The sequence below is a fragment of the Perca fluviatilis genome, chromosome 5, assembly GCF_010015445.1.
Source record: "Perca fluviatilis chromosome 5, GENO_Pfluv_1.0, whole genome shotgun sequence".
Classification (NCBI taxonomy): Eukaryota; Metazoa; Chordata; class Actinopteri; order Perciformes; family Percidae; genus Perca; species Perca fluviatilis.
Genome location: NC_053116.1, coordinates 34,850,139 through 34,865,439, shown reverse-complemented (window position 1 = coordinate 34,865,439; position 15,301 = coordinate 34,850,139). Strand labels below are relative to the sequence as shown.

The 15,301-nt window shown below is 39.9% G+C and overlaps 1 protein-coding gene across 1 annotated transcript; it reads right to left on the bottom strand.

The window, feature by feature from the left end:
• Positions 1-250: 250 nt before the first annotated feature.
• Positions 251-9,152, bottom strand: pofut1 (protein O-fucosyltransferase 1). The gene is made up of 7 exons (XM_039800674.1): positions 8,979-9,152; positions 8,048-8,169; positions 6,671-6,853; positions 4,837-4,949; positions 3,873-4,065; positions 1,726-1,968; positions 251-1,341 (listed from the first exon to the last, which is right to left on the bottom strand). The coding sequence occupies exons 1-7, from the start codon at positions 9,115-9,117 to the stop codon at positions 1,147-1,149; spliced, it is 1,188 nt and encodes a 395-aa protein (XP_039656608.1). The 5' UTR covers positions 9,118-9,152; the 3' UTR covers positions 251-1,146.
• Between the last annotated feature and the right edge of the window lie 6,149 nt (positions 9,153-15,301).

Genomic DNA, 15,301 nt, shown 5'->3' with positions numbered 1-15,301 from the left:
AATTTTGTGCGAGAATATGTAACGTTTTAACTGTTAAGTATACAGTCGCAAAAAAACTTTAACTGTGAATAACTAAGCGGCAAGCCAAATACATGCATTGTGATTTAGCTAAGAATACAAATGCAAGGTACCCTAGCATATCTGGCAACCAACTCTCAACAAGCTTGTCCAACATAGCTTAGTATATCAGCTGATTCAACTGTACTCACAGCTAAGCTTCCAGTCAGGGAGGTAAACACACTGAGGCTGCTGGTTTTAAAACATTAGTGTGCATCACTTTATTGGTGAAAAACATTATAGAAAACATTCATCTTCAAAAAACATTGCTTTCACACAGAGGGACACAATTAGCTTCCCACACACCCCCACTTGCATTTAATCAATTCAACCAGTGCAAATCAACTCTTATGTCTCCCAAAAACATCCCTGAAACATTTGTTCACATTCACTGAATAACAATACTGTCCCCACAACATTCACTACAGGGTTCCACACATTACAACAGTTTTTGGTCCTGGTAAATTGAGAGGTGGAAAGACTGTCTCTTTTTTCCTCCCTATAATTAGTATGTACAGGAGGATCAGTTACTGTGCTCTCCTTGGAATGGAGGGCAGAGAGGAAAGGAAAGAGCAAGCTGGAAAAGACATGGAGGGATGGAAACGTGGACAGAGAGAGAGAGATAGAGAGAGAGAGAGAGAGAGAGAGAGAGAGAGAGAGAGAGAGAGAGAGAACATGATCACTGGCACTGCAGCCTTTCCCAGGGTTCACTAAGGTCACCAGGGGTCCTGCTTACATGTCTGGATTGTAAAACATGGTTGCAGCTACAGACTATGGCAGGAGTTAAGGAAATGTTTCCCTGATAGAAAGGAAAACTGGCTTCAGTATAGTAAGCACAAGCAGCTAGAAGCCAAATCTTGAGCAGACAAACATACAAAAATAGTGTTTCTTGGTAAAAGTAGCTGCTGCATCATCATATTTTAAATTCCCTTCCTCCTTTCTCACAGATTAAAACCCATTCTAAAAGAACCTGCCTTTACGAACCATCACGTCATATATAAATATTCACTGCCTTCCACATGCTCCCTCGCCTCCTCATGACAGTCCTCCAGCATCGACATCCAGGACACGACCGCGTGACTCTTGTGCTCAGAGTTCTTCTTTGTGATTTAATTTCCCAGGCTTGTCCATGCCAAAAAAGGAGGATGAAAGGCCATGGACGTCCCGCTCTCTCTTCACAAAGGCGGAAAAGGAGGAGACACAGTTGCCGATAAAGTGGTCAGCTCGGCCTAAGATGTACAGGTCCATTTGGGCTGAGTCTGGCTGGAGACTCACCACTTTCACCTGAAAAGCCAGAATGAAATACACAATTAAATAACCAGGTGGGGAAATACTATATTGCAACAGTAACCAAGTGAGAGTATAAGTGTGAAAAACACTTTTCCTGGCTAGTAAAATTTCCACTTCAATCAAATACATACATATCATTTACAAGAAGAGTTCTGGCTAATTCTGACTTCAGCTTATACAGGTTAAAGTGCATCTGTAAAGAATTAGCTAATTGTGCCAAAACCAAATTGTGCTACAGGCAAGCCAGTGAAAATGTAGCGAGTCAGTTGGGTTTACATTTAAGGTCCCATGTGACAGAAACAAAAGGGTGCAGAATGTAAAGCACAAGTGGAGTCATGACATACTTGTGAAGGCATCACAGAGGCTTTACAAACCCACCTTGCCCTTGAGGAGCTTTTCAATTTCCGTACTGTGGGATTCTGAGTCAGTGGCGATGTAGACAGAGCGGGCAAAGGTCTTCTTCGTCCACAGCTTGACAGCCCTGCCGATCTCTGCCAGGTCAGGAAGGCACATGGTCATGGTGAGAGGCAAGGCTGTCTGGCGGTTGTAGCCGACACACTGAGGGGAGGCCATGAAGTGAGGCCCTGCTTCGCCAGTCTTCAGCATTTTGCAGGCATTTTGCTGTAAGGGTGGATTAACATAAAGATTAGGAATAAAGACGGTGGCTGGCAGCCTCAGCGTTGTGTTCTTTAGCACTTTTTTCTGTTTTTCTTTGTTAAATTTTCAGCTTTCTCTCTCCACAACATGACATCATGACTTCGCATAAACATACACGCCCACTTTCTTAAGCCAAGTGGCGTGTTATCTGTACGCATTTTGAGCTATCCGCGTGTATGTCTAGGCTGTATACAGAGGATGTAAACATACTAGCCACTTGGCGTGTTATCGCCACTTGGTGTGTTATCGTGAGAAGAAAGCTACGGCTGGGTTTAGGAAACGTGATATGCAGGTTGGGTTTAGGAAAAGAAGAACCAGTTGGGTTTAGGAAAAGAAGAACCGGTTGGGTTTAGGAAAAGAAGAACTGGTTGGGTTTAGGAAAAGAAGAACTGGTTGGATTTAGGAAAAGAAGAACTGGTTGGATTTAGGAAAAGAAGAACCGGTTGGGTTTAGGAAAAGAAGAACTGGTTGGGTTTAGGAAAAGAAGAATGCGACGGTTGACTTTAGGAGACGTGACAAGTGGGACAAGAAGGAAACTTGCCAAAAAAAAAAGATCTCCGGTCTCCTGGGTGAAAGTCCTGTGTTTGACCCATCCTCCACCCCGACCAATCTCCCTACGCGGATTTTCGCCCTTTCATACTATTCTATTCACACGCAATCGCTAGGTAATGTAAGTCAATGGAGGTCAAGCGGCGTTGATAAACACGCTAAAAAGCGAGTATGTGTCTTGATAACACGCCAATAATGGCATACGAATTGGCGTGTCAAACATACGGCACTTCATGAGATCAGTCTGCTCTCCAAATACATTTACCAGGGAGGAACTTTAACACAGCGGATCACGTAACTTCTGCTTCTACATAAACAAAGGATGGTGTACAGATGTCGCGGTGCTGAAAACGTTATGCAGTCATTTTCATTGACTGTAAACCGGTCTATTCACTGCTGGAGTTTTCCTCCTTTATTCTGGTCGGTGTTTAAATCCCACCTCAGGCCCGTGTCAAACGAGCGGTATAATCGCCGCAGCCGACCTGTGACCGCGAGCAAATGTGACGTCATGGGAGCACCATAACTATTTATACTCGCGCATGGTGGTCGCGACACTAGTTCCAGTCTTCTCTAAAACAGAGGTGCCGCTAATGAGCAAAGGCTACCGACTTTGCTATTTCTACGGACTAGAAGAAGAAGAAAAAAGGTAAACAACGGCAGAAGTGGCAGCAACATTGCAGTCAATGCTTTGATTTGATTTGATGATCTAGTTCGTCGGATCAAGTAGAGCTGGGCAATATATCAATATTATATCGATATCGTGATATGAGACTAGATATCGACTTAGATTTTGGATATTGTAATGTGGCATAAGTGTTGTCTTTTCCTGGTTTTAAAGGCTGCATTACAGTAAAGTGATGTCATTTTCTGAACTTACCAGACTGTTGTAACTGTTCTATTATTTGCCTTTACCCACTTAGTCATTATATCCACATTACTGATGATTATTTATCAAAAATCTCATTGTGTGGGTGCCCGGATAGCTCAGTTGGTAGAGCGGGCGCCCATATATAGAGGTTTACTCCTCGAATGCAGCGGGCCCGGGTTCAGCTCCGACCTGCGGCCCTTTGCTGCATGTCATTCCCTCTCTCTCCCCCCTTTAATTTTGTCAGCTGTCCTATCAATAAAGGCCTAAAATTGCCCCCCCAAAAAAAACGAAAACAGAAATGTGATGTCGGAGATATCTGTGTGTGAACAGATGCGTGATTGCCTGTATGTGAGCATACGAGCAAATGTGAATATGGAAAAACAGAAAGAGAGAGAGAGAACAACCCTTATGTGTCCAAACCCTAGCTCTTAAGTTGTGAAGAATGTCTCACCCAGTCACTGCCAATCCTCAAGTGAATGGCAACGTACGGCCTGGTCAGCAGGGTAGCAATGTGCTCCTCTCCCTCCTTTACCATCTTGTCTGACCACACCACGTAGCGCTGCAGGCCCACGTGCTCCTCTATCACGGGGAACTGGGCAGGAGCCCCCGGCAGTGCCAGCACAGGGTGCTCAGAGGGAGGAAACCTTTTCAAAACACAGGAAGCATGAGGAGAAGCTACGTGTTAACCACTTAAGGCTCCGCCTTTTTCGGTAAAAATCAAATGGAAAATTAAAACCTCAGAAACCTCATTAGTCATACCCCTTTTTCACAAAGAAAGTTTGTAGAGCTGGTTTGGAGCCGGTGCCTAATCTCCAACCAGTTCTTTGTGTTTCGACAGCCAAAGAACCAGGAAGTGGTTCCAGAGCGGCACCAACTCTTTGCTGGTTTAGAACCAAAAACCCTTGACGTCAGGGGTGGGGACGGGATTATTACCGTGACCAACAAGACCAACTAAAATCCAGAGCTTCAGTATCTTAAAATCGATGCAGCAGTGGTCTGTGTATGTCGCCGTCTCAAAACCCACACATAAAAAACGTTTTTTTTTTTTACAGAGTTAAAAGTGATGACATTTTTTTTGAAAGGAGTGCCAAAAACTTGCGTCAAAGATTTTCAAAAAAGTAAAAAAAAAAACTGACTTTTGAGAATTTGGAAGCGGGAATGGAAAGCGGAAACGTATACAGATGTATACAGCGACGTTAATGTTCTTAGAAGGTTGGTCAGTTGAACCAACTTCAAATGGGCAGCAGCCCAGAACCAGAACTAGGTTTGCATTTGTGGAAAGGGGGTATCAGTCAATTATAATGTTAAGGCTAGCAATGTTGCTTATGAAGATGTGGTTTTCTTTATGTTTTGTCTCATCTCTAATAAGCCTAAATGTGTCTACAGTAGAGTGGGGCTACTGAACATGTACTCACTTCTTCATCCACTGAGGTTGGTGGTAGGAACTAAAAGAAATACCACCAAACAAGACAGACTTGTCAAACTCCACACCGACGTAGTCCCAGAACGGACCAAATGGGTTCCCATCCTAAAAAATAAATCAGAACCATCTGTCCATATCAGAGCCATTAAACTGTAACAGTTGTGTCATAGTTATGAGTGTAGGTCTATGGGCCACCAGGGGGCAGCATTTCACCCTCACCCATTTCACTTGTAATCACCATCATTTATTGACGAAGAGGCTGAGGGCCCTATTTTAACGATCTACGTGCACGGCGTGAAGCGCCTGGCACAGGTGCGTTTAGGGCGTGTCCAAATTCAATTTTGATAGTTTGACGGTGGAAAAAAGGGTCTGTGCGCTGGGCGCATGGTTCAAAAAGGGTTGTACTTAGTGTCTTCATTAATCACAGGTGTGTTTTGGGTGTAACCAGGGTTCATACGCATTTTAACCAATACTTTTCGGCAAATTTCCATGACTATGTATTCCTGAAAATGTCAGTCGACATTATACAATAAGAATAAAAATCTGTGTTAAAGTTTACCCTCAGAGTTTTAACAATAAAACGAATGACAACTTATGTGGTTCATAGTGGGATTCGTAATATCACGCCCTGAATAGAACGCTGAGGTTAGGACGACGTGAAATACATTTATTAATCACATATTATTATGCTGTGTTAAAAAAACTATTCCATGACTTTTACAAAACTTTCCGGGTCTTTTTATGTTTCCAAAACCTTTCGAGGCCTGGAATTTGCATTTTTTTAATTCCATAACTTTTCCAGGTTTTTTCAAAACGTATGAACCCTGTGTAACATGCAATAAACCAATCAGAGTGTCATCTCCCATTCCCTTTAAAAGCCAGGCGCGTTTGTAAGTTGTCGCATTGCTATCATGATGGCGGATTTGCACCGTAATATTTTTATTTGTAATCTTTTGCATGTTTGTGTGCTGCTGCGTGTCCCTGTGTGTGTGTGTGTAACAAGCATAGTGTGCGTGTGCTGTGCACGAGCCTAGGCGTATTTTACTAATGCGCTGCTAAAATAACAATGAAATGCTGCGTTATTGACTTTAGACCAGGTTTTTGTAGGTCAATGGCGCGATCACTTCCCGCTGCCTCAAGATAGCAATACACCAAGAATGCACCTCAACACACCGCCCTGTAAGACCAGCACGCCCATGGGCGCACAGATGGGCGCAGGTGCATTTGCTATTTAAACGACGCGGGCGCTGGACGGGAAATTGACAACTGTGTCGGTCTTAAACTAGCAAAGACACTTGCGTCGGGCTTTGCGCTGCGCCGGATGCAAGATCGGGCCCCCGAGTCTCTATCTGCTTTCAAAGAAAGCTCACTTATGCTTCGTTGAAAGTAACAAAGCATACAGGGTTTCTGCAGGTTTCACCAAGTCAAATTTAAGAATTTTTAAGACCTTTTTGAGACCATTATGGATGAAATTTAAGACCTATATCACACAGACAAAACAAAAACAATCTCAAGTGCTGCGGAAGCATTTCAATGAGCATTAGAGGCAGCGTTACATGGAAGTAGGAAAATTAAGACCTGTTTGAAATCAAATAAGACCTACAACACAACGAATGAAAGATATTTTAAGGCCTAAAATATCTCAATTTTAAAATGTTGACTTTTTAAGAACCCACAGAAACCCTGTTACTATTTCAAATCTTTTAGGGGAGAGAATTGATACATAAGTAGACAATCTGAAAGCAGCAACCAATACCAGATAATCCTACTTCATTGTAGCTACCTGACACTCATCACTTAAATAATCTAGACCACTGGACTCACACCTTCATGGGGCAGGATTTCTTGTCTGCACTCCGCTGTGCAGCAGTCTCGAAGCAGTAGCCTGTCCTTTGTTTGGAGGGCCAGTATTTGGGAGCCAGCTTCTCCATGAAGTCCTCCAAACTGACCACTCGGTGGTAGGCAGACAAGGCCTCCAGTTGGAATAACTCACTGTAGGGAATGTGGACCTGAATAGAACAGAAAAGAACGGAATAAAACAGCACAGTCCATTTCAGGTTTAAAGGATAAGGCTGGTGATGAGATTCAATTTTTTGTTATTGTCAACATATCCCAAATAGGGCTGAGCAATATATTGATAATATTTCGATATATGTGGCTGGATATCGTCTTATATTTTGGATATTAAAATATGTGTTGTCTTTTCCTTGTTTTTAAGGCTACATTACAGTAAAGTGAAAGTCTTTTTCTGAACTTACCAGACTGTTCTAGCTGTTTTATTATTTGCCTTTACCCACTTAGTCATTATATCCACATTACTGATGATTATTTATCACAAATGTAAATATTTTGTGAAAGCACCAATAGTCACCCCTACAATATAGCAGCTATATTGACATCAATGTATTTGGGCAAAAATATTGTGATATTTGATTATCTCCATATCGCCCAGCTCTAATCCCAAAACAACACTGAATGGAAAGCACCCCTTGTATGTTGGGAGAGGGGGCTCCTATGTTCACCTGGACGCATATGTTCCTTTATTACGTTCACTCATGACATCTATTATCACAATCTTTCCAAAACAGTCTGTTCTTCTTTTGCACTTTTCAGTAAGGTTGCACCAATCCAATACAGCTATCATGCCGATATGGTCTATTCAATACAATTCTTTATTTATATACTATAAACATTATATATTGGAATTTAATTCCTGTTTGAGTTTTGACCAATCTGTTGCTGCATTTTAAAGATTTACACTTGAATTGTAATTCCTGTTAATGTCGAAGATTTTTACCAAGTTGCTGGTGCAAGATTTATTATAAACAGTAAATGTGTATCTATGTATTTTCAAAGTTAGGAAAGCAATGTTTAAGTCAAGCATATATATATGTGCCCATGCGCAGTACATTAATGGACACTATCATTGGCCTGTGTTTATTCAACGCATATTAGAGTTAATGTTATGGTTTTACCTTTTGTCTCCATTCTCAGGCTTTGTTATTCTAATTCATATTACTTCTGCATTTGTTTCTTACCTACCTACCTCACTTCTTTCTGATTTATTTGACGTGGCTGCTGCAACATTGATATTTCCCTTAGTAATTAATTAAGTACTAAGAATTAATAATGTATATGTGTGTGGTTGCAGTCGGGGTCAGGTTGTCAGTGTCTGTTGCTCAGAGTTCACTGGCTGTACTCACATTGGTGTAAGGGTGTGTGTGGTGTCGGTACACTATCCAGGGAGGGACTGCCAGGGTTCGGTTCAACATCTTTGCAAAGGCCAGAGATCCCAGGAAGTGATCTGCCTGGTTTCCAAAGCGACCTGAACAATAACATTGGGCGCTTTATACTCTCATTTTCAACAGTAAACTTAATACTGCTTCTCATGACAAGAAAATGGAAACTTAGAGACTGGAGGGGATGTTTACCTCCAAATACCATGCACTATATGATCTCTAATATAATATATAATATGAAGCAGATGCTAAGAAGGGTTGAATCTATCCTGTCAGATAGTTCTCATCCCTTACAGGCTGAATTTCAGGTGTTGCCCTCTGGATCACGCTTTAAACTCCCAAAACTCAGAACCAACAGATATAAACACTCCTTTGTACCTGCAGCCACTCTATTTCTTAATTCTATAAAGAACTATAGATAACTTATTAATCTACTATTTATTGATTGTTTACTGGTTTTAACTATGCCTGCAAGGTAGACAATCTCTGTATTGTGTGTGGTTTGTAATATACTATCTGCTGCACAACAAATTGCCCCATTGAGGGACAATAAAGTAACTTGAACTTGAATATCTTCTGAGTGATTTGCTAACAGAATAGCAACCGCTGCAGCCATTATCGTTACACCCCAGTTGTCATAAGCTCCACTCAGTTAGCTGCTAACTAGCCATTGGTGCATCTTCTCTAGCGGTTAAGTAACATAAAGCCCTGCCTACTGAACTCCTAGCAGAGTTTGACATAGCTTTGGGTTCATATTTAGGCGATATGTGCTTTAGCAGATATAACACACCGCTCTCATCTTAGGAATGAGTGAAAGTTTTGGACTCGCTAGCTTTGCTCTTCTCAAACTACGGAATGCAAAATATCCACGTATCGGCTACAAAGTGTTAATTACCCATGCACGGGCAGTACAGAATGTAGCCATTCTGATCCCACTTCAGTTCTTCGGCAAAAGTCCAACAAGTTTGGAGTAGAAGTGATAAAAACAAACACGTCAATGTAAGAGCATAACATGCTTTTTGTTTAGCCGCCATTGTGGTTCATTTTACATCCCAGAATACCCTGTTTTTTAAGTCGGCTTCTTCTTTGGATTTATTGAGAAATTCAAACGCGCATCAAACACGTCTGCTGCCACCTAGTGGACCGGAGGTGGTAGCGCTACATTGCGGCTATGGTTAAAACTAGTGCCCTTCATATAGAGAGTGTGGCAAACTAAGCTGTATAAAGTGCGCTAGTTAAAACAACCCTGAATACTAAAAATGTGTTATTATTACCTCCGCTCGTGTTATTATTATTTATTCACATTGTTTGTTCAGCTATCTGCTGCTTTACACTCCCTCTTTATGTCACAGGTTTTACAGAGTTTGTCATTCAGAACATACAAACAGTGCAACTCAACTTTATTCATATAGCACTTGTCATACAGACATGCAGCCCAAAGTGCTTCGCATATCAATATTAAAAACAACAAAGACAAACATAAAACATTAAAACAAAACAAACAACAATAATACAATTTTTGCAAGACTAAAAAGGACAAAAATAAAACTAAAGAACAGAGTAATTAAAAGAATAATTTCCTGAATGACCAGAATTGCCAAGTTTTTTTAGTTTTTTTTGTATAAGCTCTAATAGAAACAGAACGGTATTTTAAAGTCTCTAAAAACCTGGTTTAAAGTCTTAGATATTTGTCCCCAAATATGCAACAATGAAAGTTAAAATTCTTGGGTATTATTTATTAGGCGTTCTCAAAAACTGAACTGTGGTAAGCACGGCCTGGTAATCAGACTGCATTGCCATTTTCTTTCACTTCATCCATATAGCCTGCCATTGTTTTCATGTTATTAACTTGCTGTTGATCTCATTCACTGAACCACTGAACAAATCTGAGATGTGGGCGGCCACTCAGACGTCTGGAAACCAAGCTATAAGCCCCACAGCTGTCATCTAATTTTGATTCAAATTTTGTTAAATTCTGATTTGTACAAATAAAGAAATGTGTGACATCTACCATTTCTCACTGAGTCCTGCCCACTTTAAACCAGTGAGAACACAGACGAAAACACAAATACAGAAATCCCAAAATTGAAGTTACCAAAACTGTTCTAACTTTAGCTAAACAATTGTGTTCATGTACAGCAGGTCTCCTTTGCTCACTAGCTAATTGAAGCTTTCCCCTGCTCTGCAAACAACCATACACAAAATAACTTTAATAATCTTACAAGTAGGGATATGATGCAAGCATTGCAGCAAACATTCTAGAGCAATTGTATGTACAAAATTACAAGGTCAATAGAAAGACACTATCGATTACTAAAGACAACCTTGTACAATTTGTTAACAAGTTTCAATCCAAACTGAGACGTGAACCATTATAAACCTGACACAGTTCTTGCAAAATAAGGATGTGAGATCACAAGTCATTTTTTTCCTCCCTGACATAAGAAAAAAAAAAACGACACTTTACCTTTCCAGTTGTTAGCATTCCTGACAATTGAGACATGTGAAAGCATTTACAGTAATTAAGGCATTGAAAGCATTGTATATACATTAAAGTGCTCATATTATGCTCATTTTCAGGTTCATAGTTGTATTTAGAGGTTGTATCAGAATAGGTTTACATGGTTTAATTGTCAAAAGACACCATATTTTTGTTGTACTGCACATTGCTAATAACACTAATAACTAATAACCGCGGGTGCTGGGTGTCGCCCCACCAGACCACACTCAATTTCCTCCATTCTGGTGGATTTTTTATGCAACAATTTACGGTGCATATGTCTTTATTTATGTGAAGGAAATGATTACTCTCCTGTATTGTTCAAAACGTTTTGCATATTCAAAACATCACACGTGTTTCTGGATGTTTTTTTTTTTAGGAATCGTGTACTGTACATCTAAACAGTCTACAAGAGATCTATAAGAGAATGATACCTTGTTAAAGCCATAAGCTCCTATAAGGTTCCAGCTACATAAAAGACATTTAAAATCACAAGAAATCACATCTTTATTTTTCACGCTCCTGTTGTGTTCTTTAACCCCCCCAACGAAGCACAAGTAGACACACTTCTAGTTTTCCGTGCATGTTTTAAGCCCCTGGGCCCTGAAGGGTTATTTTTTTACGTGTTTTCGGGAGTGGGTTGTCTTTCATGTTTTTTTAGGGGGACAAATCCATCTATTCTCTGATGTCACAGCAACAACATTCACTTTAAACTCTTCAGAAATGAGTAATGATGGGTGTCAGCACATTTGGAAGAGAAGAAAAGAAGCACAAAAACGGATTCAGCAAACTATCTTATCGTGTGCTTATTCTCTTCTCATCATTCCTGCAGATTGGCAAACAAAGCGGCCACGCAAAGTTCACATTGCAAAAAAAAAAAGAAAAATAATTGCATTTAGACCGTCCTGCTTTGCCTCTGGTTTCCCTGGTTGGAAATCAGATGGAGCCAATCAGTGCTATGTCCAATGATAAAGAAACAGCCTTCCCAGAGATCTGTCTTTACAGGCTCTTCATTAGATGTTCACATGTGTGCTCAACATGCACCAAAGCCAGTTTGCCGCATGGCAACATGTGGCCTGGGTGCGGTCTCAAAACTTTTGTTACTTTCATTTCAATTTGTGGACTCTCTGCCAGCCTGCCTTGTTTGACTGAATCAGCTGATAATTGCTTAAACATGTCACGTTAAAGAGATCATTGTGTCCTGTTGAGAGGCTGAGTGATACATTTGATACGATCTGCATACAATTTGTTGTTCATTATTACTCCAAGGACAACTGAATGTATGCAATTCAATAGTGATAATATACTATTACAATATAACAAATAACACATGTGGCCAAAAACACCAAATAAAGTTCTTAATAAGAGCTGTATTTTTTCTGTTTTAAAACCAACTTTTTGTTTTGCGTGCCGTTTCTTCACAATGAGCCGTTTGAGATGTTTTCTACTTGGGCCTTTGCTTTGAAGGGTACTTAATCCCTCCACATCCTCCAGTTCAGCCAACCCGGTCCAACGTATTCTCTCTTTGTGTTCAATCACTCTCGTTTTTTCTTTTCTCTGATGCTCGACAGCTGGCTGTTCTTTCCCTCTTTTCCTGTGTCGTTCTCTGTGTCTGCTCCTCCCCCCATCCCCTTGAACACACACTGTTTTTCATTGTTAGAGATGACAGCAATGATAACAATGCAAAGAACCGCAACTCACAGCCTGGGTGTATAGAGAGAAGAGAGACAGAGAGAAGAGAGACTTCCTTCAGGTGAACAACTGGCATGGATCCCAACGACCTAACGAAACACAAAGATGCACACCTTACTTTTACTTCATTTCTTCCCGTTGTTATCGGATATCAGAATCAGAAAGTTGTTTATGGCCACAGCAGTGACCCTAGGTGGAATTTGCCTTGGTGATAGATTCAAGATTCAAGATTTTTTTATTTGCCATTTGTGCATACACAAAACAGTCCAGGCACACAGGAATTATTGTGCAGGCTCTTTGAGTCAAGTAAAAAAGAGTTAAGGGTACCCAAAAGCACACTGACTAAAATAGAAAAAAAATATTATACAAGATAAATGAAATTAAATAAAATAAGACAAAAAAAAACCTTAGATACTATACAACAGAGTGGAATTTTTTTTTTTATAAATTATGAATACTGAAACTGGAATATGAGCACTACTGTAAACCAGGAGCTTGTAAACATAGAGTAGGAGTAATATGTATAAACACTATCCTAAGGGTAATGGGTCTATGACAACTATGGGGGATATTGCGTTTGTCACGAGAATAAATATTGCAAATATTGCACCGTAGAGTGAAGTAGTGAGGATTGTTGCATTATTATCAAAGTGAATTGTTACGTGTTTGATATTGTTTTTGCCATCAGTCTGACTGTGGCAGGGAAACAACTGTTGTAGAAGCGTTTTTCATGTTGAGCGATAGGTGCATACAGACACAAACAAACATATTAAAAATATAATAAGAAATAAACAATAAATACAGACACAGACAAATATATATATATATATATATATATATATTGGAGTCTGATCTGGTAAATGATCAAATTTATTTAATTTAATCTCTATTTGATAGGGACAGTGCATATTAAAAAACATTTCTGTTAGTACGCCAGAATCAGCCAAGAGGCTATAGTTTTCTTCCCTGGCCAGATGTTACAACAGGCTCCCTAAAAAAGGAATTATAGGCATCCTAACACGAGCATAACATTAAATACAAACATAAATACATGTGCACTAGATAAAATCACATGACATTCTTGTCTTGTATACAACAACTAAAATCACATTTCATTGTGACTTTCATTGTAACTTAATCAATATATATGGTACGTTTTTTTAATATACAGGATGAGATTGTACATTTTGTTTTTATGTGTATCGCTGACTCTGACTCTGTGTTCTAACAGTTACATTTCCCTTTTTGGAGACTACACGTTCCTAAGACACGTAACACTTTACTCTAGGAAGCTGCAGAGGAAGTAGGTGACGTTTGCATGTCATTATACCATCTACAGATGAGTATATGTCACTCACGTTTCCTCCTTTCTCGCTCTCTGTGTCTCAATCTCTGCCTCTTTCTTACTTGCTGCTGGTGCAGAATAACTGTACTCTTGCCTGTGGCCTTTCAGAAGAGGGAAATAAGGTAGTCAACCTCAAACAACCCGCCTCCTGTTGACCTTTCTGTTGTTACCCACAACCTGGCTTTCAATTCAGCTGAAGGCTGGAACTATAGCATGGGTGGTGTAATTTCCCAGGTTCAGCACAATATGTAATAGTAAATCCACTTAAGCTGCAGTTTAAATAGGCCTATGAAAGACAAAATAAAGGTCACTCATTCCGGCTCTTTTAAATTATTCAAATGTATTTGAGGTGTTGAGAAAACTGCATTCTGTAGTTTTTTCTACTGAATCTGACATGAAACTAACAGAAAAGTAACAAAACTCTACTGACAAAAATGCCTGTTTTAAGCTTTTCAGCAACGATTCCCCCGTAAGGGAATATTCTAATAGTAATATTCTAAAAGGTGACTTTAAAGATTTAGTGCGTAACTTTTTGATATTAATGAACGTCCGTTACATTCAATCCATTGCCAAATGAGTTGATCCAAAGCTAATTAAGACTATCAGCTCCACACAACTCTCTCTGTATTTCTCAGTATGGCTACGTTCCGAAAATTGTGTCCTCCGGTGACTTTCCCACGGAGAAACTCGAGTGAAGATAGTGACCTCTCCTGAAGAGTCCATCATGTTATTTTTAATCCTACGTGTCCTCCTTGGCTACTAGCAACTGCGTGGAGGAGTGGGTGCGCGATCACGGAAGGCTTGTATCATGTGGACGCGCCGACAGTGTTGTTGTCATTACTTAGAATTCCTCATGGGGGTGACAGAAACTACGCACTATAGCTTTAAAGGTGCCTAAGCTACTAGGAAAATAAATGATGTAACATGAAAATGTAACACAAAAGTTACAGAACTCATTCATGCTCTAAAGATTTATTCAGATTCAGGGGTGTGAAAAACTAGTCAAAATTACCAAAACTCTGTTGACAAAATGCCTATTTTTAGTTTTAGTCTAGCTATAGGATCCCACTGTGGAAACAGCATCAGTTAGTGACATGAACAAAAACTGAATAAAACATCAAACTAACAAATGGGTAACAACATTTAGCTGTGAAGATTGACTTTGATTACTCTTTGGATTACTTATTTTTAGCTTCCCTTTCAGCAAGGATCACCTTTGGCAGTGGTGTGCCGTAGTGATAACGTAACAAAAAAGCAACCATACCTAATTTATATTTTTCCTGTTTGGCCGCTGTGTACCTGTATTACTGTAATTGTTGGGTCTTTGTAAATTGTAGATTGTGGTCTAGACCTACTCTTTCTGTAAAGTGTCTTGAGATAACTCTTGTTATGATTTGATACTATAAATAAAATTGAATTGAATTGACTGTTTGGTGTATGCACAAATGGCAAAAAAAAATTAAAAATCTTGAATCTTTAAGTATTTTGGTAACATTTATACAGCTTGGGTGCTTCACCTAAGCCTTATAATGGAAGGGAAAACCTTGGATGTAATTAGATGTGTTAACAAAACTATGGCCAAAACTCCTGCCTGTTTTGAACTTGGATCCCCCCTTACTGCAGAGGCATGATGTGACCTGGATGAGTACTGCGAAGGGACACTTGATGTTCCACCCATCCA

Coding starts and splice junctions, on each gene's coding strand:
- pofut1 (XM_039800674.1), bottom strand. CDS start 9,117: ATGGCGGCTAAACAAAAAGCATGTTATGCTCTTACATTGACGTGTTTG. Junction 4,950..6,670: donor AGAAATCCTGCCCCATGAAG/GTGTGAGTCCAG, acceptor TTTATTTTTTAG/GATGGGAACCCATTTGGTCC. Junction 1,342..1,725: donor AAAAGCTCCTCAAGGGCAAG/GTGGGTTTGTAA, acceptor CTGGCTTTTCAG/GTGAAAGTGGTGAGTCTCCA.